The sequence below is a fragment of the Podarcis melisellensis genome (genome assembly GCF_964234715.1).
Source record: "Podarcis melisellensis genome assembly, chromosome: 3".
NCBI classification, from domain to species: Eukaryota; Metazoa; Chordata; class Lepidosauria; order Squamata; family Lacertidae; genus Podarcis; species Podarcis melisellensis.
The window spans coordinates 115,493,938-115,509,565 of record NC_138530.1 but is presented as its reverse complement, the minus strand read 5'-3'; the positions used below and the strand labels follow the sequence as shown (position 1 = coordinate 115,509,565).

The 15,628-nt window shown below is 41.1% G+C and overlaps 1 protein-coding gene and 1 long non-coding RNA gene across 2 annotated transcripts in view; one reads left to right on the top strand and one right to left on the bottom strand.

The window, feature by feature from the left end:
* The window catches only part of LOC309367286, a 119,440-nt gene extending 119,164 nt beyond the window's left edge, over positions 1-276 (bottom strand). The window contains exon 1 of the long non-coding RNA XR_014166983.1: positions 110-276. This is a non-coding gene — a long non-coding RNA (uncharacterized lncRNA). The remainder of the gene's footprint in view (positions 1-109) is intronic.
* A 2,166-nt stretch (positions 277-2,442) lies between these two features.
* On the top strand, positions 2,443-14,769 carry LOC309367073 (cytochrome P450 2K6-like). Its single transcript, XM_081906360.1, has 9 exons — positions 2,443-2,806; positions 5,165-5,327; positions 5,888-6,037; positions 6,800-6,960; positions 7,855-8,028; positions 8,688-8,835; positions 13,499-13,683; positions 14,050-14,191; positions 14,567-14,769. The coding sequence occupies exons 1-9, from the start codon at positions 2,624-2,626 to the stop codon at positions 14,752-14,754; spliced, it is 1,494 nt and encodes a 497-aa protein (XP_081762486.1). The 5' UTR covers positions 2,443-2,623; the 3' UTR covers positions 14,755-14,769.
* The last annotated feature ends 859 nt before the right edge of the window (positions 14,770-15,628 follow it).

The following is a 15,628-nucleotide window of genomic DNA, read 5'->3' as shown; positions in this document are numbered from 1 at the left end:
CTCACCAGGAAATAGAAAAAATGTCTGGTTTGAATCTCTCTTCTCTCTTAAGAAAATCCAGCACACCCACTATAATACTTTGATTTTTGTCTTCACTGGGCCCCATAACCTTTATAGGAATGGATTTAGGCACTATGAGAGGATGTACAGTTTAGTTATTATCCTTCCTTGCTCATATTGTTGTATGTCATATGCTTTAATGTATACAAAGATATAACCTAATGCCACCATGTTAAACAGTTTCAAGATGAAGATGAATAGAAATTATGCTAAAAAGAAAAATATGTGTGAGTGTTTCAATGGGTGAAAGTTCAGGAAATACTGGACACTTTCAAATTAATGCTGTCGTCCCTAATTGAAGTTGAATAATTTCATCTGCAAATGATTTCACAATGCTGCTCTCTACTGATAATCCTGAGTTATGAGTTCACCGTTGTCAGAGCTGCCTCTAGGTCCCAGCTCACAGAGGACCAACGCTAGTCTGTGATAATGTACAAAAGTCTTTATTGAAGTTCAGTTTCCATTTCCAAGCCGCAGCATGCAGCTCTACGTCTTAGAACCTAGACCGGCGAAGCTCCGTCTGAGTCCCCGCCCCCTATACACCAGTTTAAGACTCTAGCCTTACTCCACCTCTTCCGTTGTTCTTTCCTCCTCTGGGTCCGTCTGCCCCCCGGGGTTTCCTCCTTTCTGGACTCTTCTGACGCTGACCCCCCTGACTCTTGTCGCTCCTTCAGGCGGGCTTTAGGACCTGGTTCCCTATCCAGGCTACCTGCTGTGCCGCTCGCCTGTACTTTTGAACTTGGCGTGTGCGCCCAGCCGGCAACCTTCCTCTTGACCGTTTCCGTGCTCTCCGATGGAGGCGTGGTCAATCCTGACTCATCTCCTCTCGCTGGTGGTGAGCACACTGGTCCCGATACCTGGGACTCCTCCCCCCCACTGCGCTCTGGTGGGGAAGCTGGTCCTGATTTCCAACTGCTGCTCTGGGAGTCCCCGCTGGCCCCTTCTTTCTGGGGTATCCCCCTTGGCACCCCCCTTGCCCTGGCCATCGCCGCCCCCTTCTGTGAATCTTCCGATTCGCTGGAGAGACTCAGGGAATTCCTCGGACCACTGTCATCGCCTACGCTCCCCTCGGATTCCTCCCCCTCGCTCTCCATTTCCTCCCTCTCCTGTGCCTCTGCTCCTGAGCCCCTGACAACCATGTTCAAGAGCATTGTAATCTGTTCTTGAAAGCATTCGTTTGTGGAAGTAAGCACTACTCACTTGAGTAAACATTAAACTGAAAGGCATATCATCCAATGTAGAGCTTTGAATAGTTGTGGAGAAGAAAAAAATCAGAGGGATGGCTTAATGATTCGCTAGAGACATTACATAATATAATATATGGATAGCCATTGCAGTTGGTAGACACTGCTGTTGACCAAACTGCTCTGTAGCTTTGTTGTTTTTGTAGAAGTCTTTTAGACCGTGTCGGCATTTGGCTTGCCAGGTTTTTATCTGGAGGTTTCTGCTTTTTTTCTGTTTGGCTCCAGAGGCCTCCAGGCCTGGTGTAATGGTTAAGAGCAGTAGACTCGCAATCTGGGGAACCGGGTTTGCATCTCCGCTCCTCCACATGCAGTTGCTGGGTGACCTTGGGCCAGTCACACTTCTTTGAAGTCTCTCAGCCCCACTCACCTCACAGAGTGTTTGTTCTGGGGGAGGAAGGGAAAGGAGATTGTTAGCCGCTTTGAGTCTTCTTCGGCTATTGATAAAGCGGGATATCAAATCCAAACTCTTCTTCTTCTTCTTCTCAGCTATCGTTGGGATGCTCCCAGTCCCAGCCGGGTCTAGGCCACTGGGAGGGGGCTTGGGGCTCTTCACGGCCTCCTCGGTTGTCATGTTGGGCACCCCTGGTTACCCCCCCAATCATGGTGGCAGCAGTGGCCGGGTTGGCAGTGCAGGCACCATTCAGGCAGCGCCACTAGTGCTTGCGGTCCTCAGAAGCTCTGTGCTGCTTTGGCGCTTGCTATCTTGCCTCACTGGCGGTCCATACTGGTGCACTTTGTAACATCCATCCCTGAATGCAGTCCAATGACCACTCTGAAGAATTTCACAATGCTGCCCTTTACTCCCATTATAATAGATTGATTTTACAGCTAATCCTGAGTGACAGGTCTGCAGCCAGATTCAAGAGAGCTTGAATTTGTTCTGGAAAGGATTAGTTTGTGGAAGTGGCGCAGTTCCCCCCTGAGTAAACATTAAACTGAAAAGCAAAACATTCAATATACAGCTTTGAATAATTGTGGAGAAGAAGAAGAAAAAATCAGAGGGACAAAGCAGGACACTTTCCATTTTACTGGGTGGTTTAATGATTAGCTCGAGACAGTACCTAGCATAATATATATGCTGCTCACTGCAGTTGCAAGACATTGTCCTTGACCAAACTACCCTGTAGCTTTCATTATAACCACTGAATAGTTGTGGAGAAGAAAAAAAATCGGAGGGATGGTTTAAGGATTCGCTAGAGACATTACATAGCATTATATATGGGCTGCTCATTGCAGTTGGTAGACACAGTTGTTGACCGAATTGCACTGTGGCTTTCATTACAACCACTACCCAAAAAAAAATTGCTTGCTGAAACAAAATGGATTGGACGGAGCCGATTCCAGCGTTGTTCCTCTTTATCCTTATGGTTTCCTTTGTTTTGAAACTGGGCACTTTCTGGAACAAGAGCTCCCAAAATCTTCCACCAGGTCCAAGGCCTTTACCTCTCATTGGGAATCTCCACATCATGGATCTCAAGAGGCCTCACAGAACCATGTTAAAGGTAAAGATTCCAGTTCTTCCCATGGCAAGGCAAGGCTGAAGGGTACTGGGGCAGCCCAGTCAGATGAGCGGGGTAATAATAATAATAATAATAATAATAATAATAATAATAATAATACATTTTGTTCTTTTACAGCCTATAAATCTCATCTTTCCTTTGTGTGCAACAGAACCTTCTCTTATCTTTCCCAATAAATAGTCATAGGACCTACTTGTAATTTATACCGGGTAATTTGAACAAGGTGTCTGAGGGTGTCTGGTGTCGAATCCCGTTTGACTCTGCCTCCATTTTCAAGGATGTAAAAGTGCTGGTACAAACCTTGCCTAGCCCAGCCTCCTCCCTGAGCCTATCTTTCTAAACTAGATTTGAGAGGTGCCATTAAAGGTATAATCACTTTTATCCTTAAAGGTAAAGGGACTTTTATCCTTAAAGGTAAAGGGACCCCTGACCATAAGGTCCAGTAGTGGCCGACTCTGGGGTTGCGACGCTCATCTCGCTTTATTGGCCAAGGGAGCCGGCATACAGCTTCCGGGTCATGTGGCCAGCATGACTAAGCCACTTCTGGTGAACCAGAGCAGCTCATGGAAACGCCATTTCCCTTCCCGCCGGAGCAGTACCTATTTATCTACTTGCACTTTGACGTGCTTTTGAACTCCTAGGTTGGCAGGAGCAGGGACCGAGCAACGGGAGCTCACTCCATTGCAGGGATTCGAACCGCTGACCTTCTGATCGGCAAGTCCTAGGCTCTGTGGTCACATGACCCGGAAGTTGTACACCAGCTTCCTTGGCCAATAAAGCGAGATGAGCGCCGCAACCCCAGAGTTGATCACGACTGGACCTAATGGTCAGGGGTCTCTTTACCTTTACCGTGGGTTAAGAACTTAATTCGTTTGAATACCTGACGGCCAGGAATGATAAACAAGCGATATTAATGTTTGTAGATGCAGAAAAGGCCTTTGATAATATATCTTGGGAATTTATGATAAAGAATATTGATTTAATGGACATTGGACAATTGTTTATAAAAGGTATAAAAGCTATATATTCTGGTCAAAAAGCAAAATTAATAGTAAATAATATAATAACTGGAAATATTGAAATTACGAAAGGTTCAAGACAAGGGTGTCTGCTCTCACCACTATTATTCATATCGGTACTGTAAGTCTTTCTAAGGACAATAAGAGAAAATGAGAAAATAAAAGGAATTTCAGATGGCTGGAAAGAACATAAAGTGAAAGCCTTTGCAGATGACTTGGTACTAACTATAGAAGAACCATTAAATAATGCCAAAGAAGTTATTAAAAAAATAGAACAATTTGGACAAGTAGCAGGTTTTAAATAAAACAAAAGCAAGACTAGAATATTAGTTAAAAATATGAAACAAGACTTGGTTGATATATTGCAGGAGGAAATTGGTATAGAAGTAGTCAAAAAAGTTAAGTCTTTAGGAATTTGGTTAACCACAATGAACATAGATTTATTTCAAAATAAATCCCCCAGGCGTGCCTGGAGTTGTTCAGCAACCACCCACTCAATCACCTTGCCCAAGAATGGAAGATTTGAGACTGGGTGGTAGTTCACCATATTAGCTGGGTCCAAAGATTTATTTCTTAATAAGTGGTTTTATAACCACCGCTTTCAGTGGAGCTGGGAAGGCTCCTTAACAGAGGGAAGCATTCACCAGCCCACAGAACTTTTATGAGCCAGGATGGGCAAGGATGAAGGAGACAGGTGGTCAGTTTCACTGTCCAAGCAGCCTGTCCACATCCTCAGAGGTAACACATTGGAATTCCAGAAATCTGGCACTCTCCCGCCCTGGTCCCCCTCCCACGGTGGACTCTACCGAACTGGGTGAAAAGGCTAAGCTCAGTTAGGAGACTCCACCATGGGAGCAGGGCCAGGGAGGGAGAGTGCTATCATGCAGCTGTAGCAGCAACTGTTGCTGCTACAGCTATTAGTAGCAAATGTCTTGATGAGCACTGAGGCATAGACAATGCGCTTTTACTTTATCATTATGTTATTTGGATTCTGTTTTGCATGATGATTTGCAAAGATACAAAAAGGGAATTCATTCCACAAAATTACTATTCTTAAGTCATATGTTTTCAGCTCGGTCCAAGGCACAATGACATGGACGTAATTTCTACCAAGTTCAATAGTAGTGATTAAAAAAAACCTGATACTAGTCTAACAGTCAAACCTTGCTACTAGATTCTGTCGAATGTACAAAATAACCTTGACTCTTAGGTAAATGTGCAAGCTAATGCAGCCTTGGTTCTGTCAGAGATGATTTACATTAATATATTCATTGGGTATACCAGAACTCTCTTTCTCACTTTTTCTTCTGTTGAATTCCAGTTGTCCAAGCAATATGGCCCCATCTTCAGCATCCAAATGGGACCCCGGAAAACTGTGGTGTTGACAGGATATGAGACAGTAAAGGAGGCTCTGGTTAATCAGGCGGACGCATTTGCAGACAGGCCCATCGTTCCAATGTTTCAAGAGCTTGCACAAGGCTTAGGTGAGGCACTTCCCTTTCTACTGGAACTGGTAATGCTTGCAAACACAAACAAGTCCTGCCAGGTGAACACAATCAGTTCCCAAGAAATGGTTTGTAGGATAAGCATTTGCAAAGCAAGTCATTGAAATCCATTGTTTCCTGTGGAGGAAATCCTTGTGAATTTTTCAACCCACCTCAGTGCCTTTGACACTGACAGAGTATCTGCAGGCATTAGGCTGAGAATGTGTCACAAAAAGTGTCAAATGTGGATTTCTGCAGATTACATGGAAAAGTAATGCCACACACCATTTTCTTGCCCAGCCTATGCAAAGAGGAAACATGAAGGAGGCATAATATCTGCCCATGGAATACAAAGTTCTGCTGGGATCCCTGACATGTACAAACCACCCTCTACTCTATCCTGATGGCACAGCTGCCAGCTACTTTGTCAAAGCTCAGAAGTCTGAATGGGAGAATAGCTGGGATCCATTCTCAGTTCCATGGAAGAAACGCAGAACACAGTTTATTGATATTTTTGTGCAATGGCCATGCAGACATAAAACCTATCCTCCCATTTTTAGGTGTAACTTTGTCTAATGGTGAGAACTGGAAAGTGATGCGGCGGTTTGCTTTAAGCACATTACGGGACTACGGAATGGGAAAGAGGACCATAGAAGATAGAATTGTTGAGGAATGCAGTGTCCTGATAAAGAAATTTGAATCTTACGAAGGTGGGTTGCTGTTTTCCTCTGGTGCATAGCTACACTACCATAGTTTAAAGGTGCCAAGACTATTGTGTTACATATTCCTAAATTCCAGAAGCACAGCTCCCAGGGTGCATAGAATCATAGAATCATAGAGTTGGAAGAGACCACAATGGCCATCGAGTCCAACCCCTTGCCAAGCAGGAAACACCATCAGAGCACTCCTGACATATGGTTGTCAAGCCTCTGCTTAAAGACCTCCAAAGAAGGAGATTCCACCACACTCCTTGGCAACAAATTCCACTGTCGAACAGCTCTTACTGTCAGGAAGTTCTTCCTAATGTTTAGGTGGAATCTTCTTTCTTGTAGTTTGGATCCATTGCTCCGTGTCCGCTTCTCTGGAGCAGCAGAAAACAACCTTTCTCCCTCCTCTATGTGACATCCTTTTATATATTTGAACATGGCTATCATATCACCCCTTAACCTCCTCTTCTCCAGGCTAAACATGCCCAGCACCCTTAGCCGTTCCTCATAAGGCATCATTTCCAGGCCTTTGACCATTTTGGTTGCCCTCCTCTGGACACTCCTGTGACTTCCAAGCGTTTCTTAGCCTAGCTATGGCCACATCCAGCAGCACTTAGGTTCAGTTTCTTTGATAAAGGATTTCTACACATAGGTAAGCTGCCAGTAGGGATTTAAGGCAACAATGAGCAGACTTAAAAACAATGCCCTTTCCATATTTGGAATTTCAACAGAATATTTTTGTGTAACTGTCTTGTTTATGTCTAGGTAACCCATTTGAAACCACCTCAATTATGAATGCAGCTGTTGCCAATATTATAGTGTCCATACTACTAGACAAGCGATTTGATTATGAAGATTCCACATACATAAGACTTCTGAAGTTGATCAATGAAAATATCCGGCTTTTCGGAAGCCCTTCAGTCACGGTAATCTATTTTTTCCAATTAAAACAAACAAACAAACAAACAGTTCATTGTAATGGCAGTGTGTGCAAAGTGGGCAGGGCAACATGTTTATTGTATATTGTTCAGGATTCACTACGAAACACAGAATATTGATATCTTGAGAAACCTGCTGGTGATTCGAAATATTTAGAAAACTCACACTGCACAGTCATCTCGTAACTACAACAAAGTCTCTTTTGCAAACACGTGTCAGCGAAGCTCAGATTCTGACAGGAGGAGAAGAAGCAGGCACAGGGAGCGGACAGCTAACAGAAGAAAGCAGAGAGGAGGGGGGGAAGCAGCTGTAATCTGAGCTCTGACCAAAGGGACAGACAGAGGTGTGAGAACTCCAATAGTGGGCAAGACATTGGAATGCAGGAAATACTCTCTGCCAAATCTTGTAGGATTTCAAAAGTGGCAGAGCTGCGCGAAAGATACTGGAAGAGAAGGTGGGAGCTTCCGTACTGGGGAAGGGGGAGGAGCTCAGTTGGGCAACTCCATCTTCTGAGGAGGAGCTCTGCCTGAAATAATTAACAGCTAGTGTCGACTTGAATTTCTGGGAGAGACCAAACCGTAACAACACGCTTTCCGACCTCACTCCCATCGGGACTCCAAGAACAAGTGATTGTTTGTACCATAAGGGGCCTCCAAGGGCAGATCTCCCTCTCTGAAAGCGAATCTCCAGAGGAAAACAGCCTATTATTCTGGGGTTGCACATAAATTACGCTGCCCTGAGGTAGCCCACCCCCCATTCCAAATGCCATTCAATAGTTTTGTTTGTATTTGGGCAATCATGCTTTGAGAGACCCAGCTGAGAGAACTGTACTGAGCTTTCCTAATGTCTCTTTTTCTTTTTTCACATGTTTATCCTTTCAGCTGTATAACATGTTTCCTGCTCTTGGTTTTCTTCTGGGGGCTCGTAAGACTGTCATGCAAAACAGAGATGAACTGTTTGCCTTCATCAATGCCACCTTCATAAAACACCTCAGAGATCTGGATGAAAATGACCAGAGGAGCTTTATTGACACATTTCTTATCCGACAACAAGAGGTAATGGAGTCTTTTATGTTGGAGCAGAATAAACGTTGACATTTTCAATTCGTGTTTTCAGGGTATATTTGCAAGTGAATGCATAAGTTGTAGTCAGGAAGTCTCACTTCAGAAGGGACCAACCTGGCATACTTCCTCCCCTTTCCCAATAGTCAGCCATTGTTAATGTGTTACAGAAGTTGCCTCTGCAGGGTCAATGGTTGCGTGCTCACCAGCATTTCTGAAAAAAATTCCCTGATCAGGAAAACTGGATCAAGGAGCTGGATTGGCAAGCTTCCCTGATCTCCACTATCAGCTCTGACTATGGAGGAGTAAGACGTTTTGGGGTATTGATTCTGAGCCCCTCCATCTTAGGCTTGGGTTATATATATATGTATATGTATTTACACACACATATATATGCGTGGCGTGCTCTGGTCCATGGGGTCACGAAAAGTCGGACACAACTAAACTACTAAACAACAACAACATATGTGTGTGTAAATAAACCCTATACCACCATGATGGCATAGTCTGAAAAACCTGGAATCTCTCACTGCTCAGTGATTGGGGTGATATGAAATGATACTTTGGATCATCAGGTCCACTCAGTTATTCATTCTTATCTTTGCACATGAAATTTTCTCACTCCATTTGTTTTAACCATCTTTACATTCCAGGAGGAGAAGAAAAACAAGACGAATGCTTATTTCCACAACAGAAACTTAATAGTTATTGTGGCTAACTTATTTGCTGCTGGCATGGAGACCATTTCTACCACACTGCGCTGGGGACTGTTACTAATGATGAAATATCCTGAAATTCAGAGTGAGTGTTTTTCATTGGGTTGGCTCCCATCATTCAGAGAAAGCTTAATTTCAGTTATATGTAACTATCAAAGAGAGAAAATATTTATAATATTCAATCATAAGTTTAACATTTTAATCTGATCTCGCTTCACCCTCTTTCTGTGGTTCTTTGCATTTCGTTTCATCTTCCTGCGTTCTCCAAATTATCTCAACATATTCTTTTAGAGATATATTCCCATATATATCCAATATATATATTGAAACTGCAGGTTTTTACATTAATCCTGCCAATGTCTTAGTATGTTTACAGTTTGCTTGTAAATATTCAATAAACCATTTCCATTCCTTTCTTTTGTGTCACCCATCTTGTATTTGTGCCTCTCATTTTTTTTGCCCAAGTGCAATACTTGTCTTTTGGAATATCATCATTTAAAATCCCTAAAAGGAATGCCTCTGGCCTTTTACTATACGATATTCTTAGTATTTTCTTTATTTCTTTATTTCTTCGTGGATCATGCTCCAAAATTTCCCAATTTTGGGGCAAGTCCACCACATACGGTAGAAGGTTCCTTTTAGTTTCTTACATCTCCAGCACTTATTATTATATGTTTTATTCATTTTTGCCAGCCTTTAAAACATTTTATCCCAATAATTATTGGGATCGTCTGGAAAAGGAAGAGCATTTTTGGGAGAATTGACATTTTTATCAAGGATATCCTACCCCATAAAGACAAGTTGAATATATTCCATTTATTTAAATATCCTTTTATTTCCTTCCACTTAGTTATCCTTGTACAAACTGGTATTTTTATTTGTGATCCAGATCCCCAAATACACAATGAACAAAAGTGGGGATAGAGGACATCCTTGTCTGGTGCCTCTTTCAATTTGGAATTCTTCAGTTATTTCATTGTTAATTATTAACTTAGCTTTCTGGTTTTCATAAATCGCTTTAATACCATTCAGCTTTAATACCATCCAACATTCTACCAGGTTTATTTGCCGATTCAAAATACCTTTGTTTTGTCCATTTGATCTTATTTTCCACCTCTTTGTTTATTAAATTAATTAGTTGGGATTGTAGAATTTTTATATTTTGGATTATACTTTCTTGTTTTGGATTTTTCAACAATTCTTTTTCATTCTCCCTTATCTGTTTATTGATTTCCATAGTATCATTTGCTTTAGCCTTCCTTATTCTTGCCATTTGTTGTATTGTATTGTTGTATTCCAATTCCTCTCATATAGGCTTTACTGGTATCCCAAATGATTTTCCTGTCAGTCCCATGCCTTTCATTAATTTCAAAAAATTCCAACAACAATTCCCTCATTTTATTCACCTTTTGCTTATCTCTCCATACCTCATCATTCATCCTCCACCTCCCTCTCGTATGTTTTTTTAAATTTTATGTGTATAGTAACTGGATTATGGTCTGAGAGAGATTTGTTCAGAATCTCTGCTTTTACCAAGCTCAGTGTCAATTTCTTATTTCTTTCAGATTTTCCACAATTCTATCTCCTACATTTATTCTATTAATGCAGGTTTCTTCTTTATTTGCCAAGCTAATAGTTTCCCTGGCTTGTCAGCCTGTTGGAATTGTTTCTGTTTTAAATATTTAATTTTCCACTCTATTTCTTGATCTATTATCATTGAATATTGCATTTGCAACATCTTGATTTCCTGTTTCACTATCTCTTTGCAAGGGGAATTTATTAATTCTTTTCCTTTTCCTTTTATTTCTTGTAAAAAAATCTTGTTTTTTCCTGCTCTCTTTTATTTCTTGTCTATGCCCTTTGGAGTGTAAAAAACGCCCCCACACTACCACTTTACTTGCATCCCATACCACCTTTAAATCTGTCTCTTGGTTTAAAATACAGTGGTACCTCAGTTTCCAAACTTCTTCGTTGAGGAACATTATAGTTTTAGAATGGCTTCCACTTAGTGTATATGTTATTTTTCTCAGTTTTCTCTATTAAATTCCCAGACTGCCATTTGTGACTCAGTTTTTGAATGTTTCAGAACTTGAACAGTATTCCTGAATAGATTATGTTCGAAAACTGAAGTACCACTGTAATTTGAAAATAACCTCAGGTTAAGAACGGTTTCAGTTTAAGAACAGACCTCCAGAATGAATTAAGTTCGTAACCAGAGGTTCCACTGTATTCCAAAGCTTTAAATATATAAAGTCCTAGGAGACATTGTCAAATGCTTTCTCAGAGTCTAAAAATATTAAAGCTGCCCGTTTTTCATTTCTCACTACTAAATATTCTATTACATCAATTATGTTTCTATTATTATTATCTTTCATTTGTCTTCCCAGCAAAAATCCAGCCTGATCTTGATGGATTCCCACTTTTAATATAGTTTTCAACCTATTAGCTAATATGTCTGAAAACAGTTTATAATTGTTATTCAACATTGAAATAGGTCGATAGCTCTTAACCAGCTTTGGATCTCTATTTTGCTTATGAATCAAAGTTATGTATGCACTCTTCCGGGATTTAGGTAACTCTCCTATATTCAAAGAGATATTCATAATATCTTTTATAGGTTGCATTAGGTAATCTTGTATTTTTTCTTATAATGAATTGCTGAAACTTCATCAGATCCAGGTGCCTTCCCTAATTTTGCGTGTAAAATAGCTTGCTATAATTCCATCATTGTGACAGGTCCATTAAGAAATTATGCTCTTATTTCTTTCGGATTTTTGCACAACTGTACCTCCTGCATTTATTCTATAAATGCAGGTTTTTTCTTGTTTCTTCTTTATTTACCTACATAATAGTTTCCCTGGCTCGTTAACCTTGTCAAATTGTTTCTCTTTTAAATATTTAATTTTCCCCTCTATTTCCTTGTTTATTACCATTGAATATTGCAATTGCAACATCTCGTTATCCTGTTTCACTATCTCTTTTTGAGAGGGATTTATTAATTCTTTTCCTTTTCCTTTTATTTCTCCTAAAATTTCTTGTTTTTTTCTGCTCTCATATTTCTTCTGTATGTGCTTTGCTGTGTAAAATAAAACAAAAAACACCCCACATTACCACTTTACGGGCATCCCATACCACCTTTGAATCTGCCTCTTGGTTCAAATTAATTTCAAAATAACCCTTTAATTTTTTGCCCCTTTTTCTAATATTTCTTGATCATTTAATAAATTTTCATTTAGTCTCAATCTCTTCGGGAAACTTGTCCCTGTTCTTAAGTCCACTATTATAGAGTCGTAGTCTCATAATGTTCTTGATAGAATTTCTGCCCTCTTTACTTTAGAATACAAATCTTTAGAAGTCCATACAGAGTCTTTTCAGCTTGCAGAATAATTCACAGTCAAATAAAATGTACATTGTCCTTTGGGTGTTTTTCTCTCCAAATGTCAATTAAACTTAAATTGTCAGTCATCCTAAAAAAGGCATTCAGTAGCTTGCCTTCTTTTGTTTCATTTTTTCTCATAGTCCTGTCCCAATCTAGGGAGGCTACACCATTCATATCACCCATCCAAATCACATTTTCATTCAAATGTTCAAATAATATTTTTTCCAGCCTCTTTTAAAAATAGTATTTTTTTTCTCATTAGGTGCATACACACCTAATGCGTTAATAATACTTTTTCTCTATGTGATGGTATCTAAGTTATCAGTATTCTTCCTTGTTCATCTTTGAATAATTGCTTTGGGTCCAACCCTGGTTTTATACACATTACAGGTAAAGGTACCCCTGCCCGTACGGGCCAGTCTTGCCAGACTCTGGGGTTGTGCGCCCATCTCACTCAAGAGGCCAGGGGCCAGCGCTGTCCGAAGACACTTCCGGGTCACGTGGCCAGCGTGACATCGCTGCTCTGGCGAGCCAGAGCTGCACACGGAAACGCCGTTTACCTTCCCGCTAGAAAGCGGTCCCTATTTATCTACTTGCACCCGAGGGTGCTTTCGAACTGCTAGGTTGGCAGGCGCTGGGACCGAGCAACGGGAGCGCACCCCGCCGCGGGGATTCGAACCGCCGACCTTTTGATCAGCAAGCCCTAGGCACTGAGGCTTTAACCCACAGCGCCACCCGTGTCCCAGCTATACACATTACAACCCCTCTCCTATTTGTTGTATCAGAAGGTACAAAGTCCTTTCCTACCCTTTTATTTAACTTTTATTTATCCAAGTTTAACTTCTTTACAACATGTTCAATTTTATTCCCTTTAGTCTTATTACTTAGCCTATTTACATTCCAAGTTAGAATTTTCAAAACCATATTGTTCCATATTTATTTCTCTTTCACCTCCACCTCTGTTGAATTGTCCTCTTCCTGTCCAGCTTCCCTTCCAATTGCTCTTTCTCCAGATAACTCTTGCCAACATTTTCTCCGAAATTTGTCTGGCTCTGTAGGATCACGAAATCTTTGTTTTTGACCATTATATGTAAAAGTTACCACTTCAGGATATTCCCAGCAGTGATATTTTAATAATCATCCTGGATGAATTTCTCTCCCTCAGTGTATCAGGTTATTGGCTAAAATGTTTGTCCTGTTTTAAAAAATACCTGTATCATATTCTAGAGATTAAATTTGTGAGTCAATGGAATTGGAGAACTAGTTAATGGCAGTTCTATGCTGCGGAGATTAATATTTTGAGAGACAAAAGCCAAAATCAAAGAGATAAGGTGAGCAGAAAAATAAACGTTATTTTTGTTGCCGCCAGTAAAGGTCCAAGAAGAAATTGCAAAGGTTGTTGGATCTTCTCAGCCAAGGATTGAACACCGAACAAAAATGCCTTATACAGATGCTGTGGTCCATGAGATCCAGAGATTTGCCAATGTTAACCCAACCAACCTGCCACATGCCACGGCTACAGATGTTACCCTCAATGGCTACTTCATTCCAAAGGTGATCCATTTCACTAATCTGCTGCCCACTAGTTACAATATATTTTAAGGCTTTCCTGGGAGTAAGCCCCTTGGACTTCAGGGTGGCTGACATCTGAGCAGACTTGTATAGGATTGCACTGTAAGCATGCAATCTACCCGTTGGAAACTGTCAGGCATCAGCTTCAACCCATTAAACAGATCTCAGTGGAAAGGAGCACAAGGTTGGAAATTAAACCATTTCTAGTGGGGGATCATGGTTTATATGTTAAGTTTGTCAGACTAATGACATTTCTCAAATGAACTCAAATCTCATTTCTCTTGCACTCAATGTTTATTGTAGAGGAATACACTTTATTTTAAAATGACTCTTGCTTTGCCTTTGCAGGGGACATACATCGTACCATTGCTGTCCTCTGTGCTGCATGATGAATCTCAATGGGAGAAACCACGTAAATTCTATCCTGAGCATTTTCTTAATTCTGATGGAAAATTCATAAAGAGAGATGCTTTCATGCCTTTCTCTGCAGGTATTTTTTTTTCTACTTTTGTGTATATCTGCAGTGTGTGCGTAGTCAATGGGATTTTTACATGTCTGGAATGTAGCTTATTGTGCAAATGAAAGAATCACATCTGTTGCTGTGGCCATTTCTGCCACTAGATCTGGCCAGCATTGGTGTGCGGCCCCTGGAATGTTGCTCACCAGGGAATGGGGCCTTCAGGCTGAAAAGACACCCCCCCCCCCAGTTTTCAGCATTGCAGAATGGCTAGTATTGGGAGTTCATAATTTTTTTAAGATGGGCACCATGAGCTGTTATTTTATCTCTGCATTTCCTTCTGCTTCAAAGGGATGTTATTAAGCAACTGCTAAACCCAGTTTCTCTGCTGCCTATGTTTCCTTACAGGTCGGAGAGCATGTATAGGTGAGACTCTTGCCAAAATGGAGCTCTTCCTCTTCTTCACAAGTCTCCTGCAGAAATTCACCTTCCAGCCACCCCCTGGAACATCTCAGGAAGACCTGGACCTTACTCCTGCTGTTGGGCTTACAACATCGCCCATGCCCCACCAGCTCTGTGCTCTGCCACGTTTCTAAGACTCACAAACTCCTGGCTTGGGTATTTGGGTTGAGTAGCCTATGGGTGGAATTGGTCCGTGCTTTGTTACAAATCTTAAGTGTTCCCCTTTACCTGCCATACTGCCGAATCCCATGAAACTAGCATTGGAGCATCTCTTACTTAAAACCTGGCCCTGAGTTCTTATGATACTTGAGGCATAGAGATCAATCAGCAAAGCTGGTTCATTTATTCCCATGTTTACATATCCTTTCATATTCCCAAGTAGATATGCAGAGTATTGTGACCGAGACGAAAAAGGGTCTGGAAACCATGCCTTATGAGGAATGGTTGAGGAAGTTGAGTATGTTAACATCTGTGGCTGCAGTGTATTCTGATTCTGAACTGTATTTGTTGATGTCAGGCAATGGCTTTGTTTCCTCCGTGTTCTTTAAAAAGTCTGTCATAATAGATCTGGCAACTGGGTTTGCTTCTGGAATCTCCATGCTGTGAATTAGTTCAGTGGCTTTCTGCTTCTGGCTTAGAATTAAACAACCATCTTCCATCTTCTCCCTGTATCTGAATGAACTTTCTCTGAGAGTCTGGGTAGCTTAAGGAATTCTGGAATCAATGGAATTCTGACTGGTCATATGAAAAATGCAAATGGTGGAAATGTGTCAAATTCAAAATCAAAACTTCAATCTCCACAAGAGGAAAAACTCAAAACCTTCTCTGCCTAGCTTCTGCTCTGAGAGGGAAGAGGGAGCTAATCCCTTTCACATTGGAGTCAGTGGAAGTCACCATGGTCTCACCAGGAAATAGAAAAAAATGTCCCCTTTGAATCTTTCTTCTATCTTAAGAAAATCCAGCTACTCCCACTATAATACTTTGAATTTTGTCTTCACTGGGCCCCAT

Excerpts from the sequence above, each read along its gene's own strand:
- LOC309367073 (XM_081906360.1), top strand. The coding sequence starts at position 2,624 with ATGGATTGGACGGAGCCGATTCCAGCGTTGTTCCTCTTTATCCTTATG. Across the intron at positions 5,328-5,887 it reads AGAGCTTGCACAAGGCTTAG|GTGTAACTTTGTCTAATGGT; the intron begins GTGAGGCACTTC and ends TCCCATTTTTAG. Across the intron at positions 8,836-13,498 it reads GAAATATCCTGAAATTCAGA|TAAAGGTCCAAGAAGAAATT; the intron begins GTGAGTGTTTTT and ends TGTTGCCGCCAG.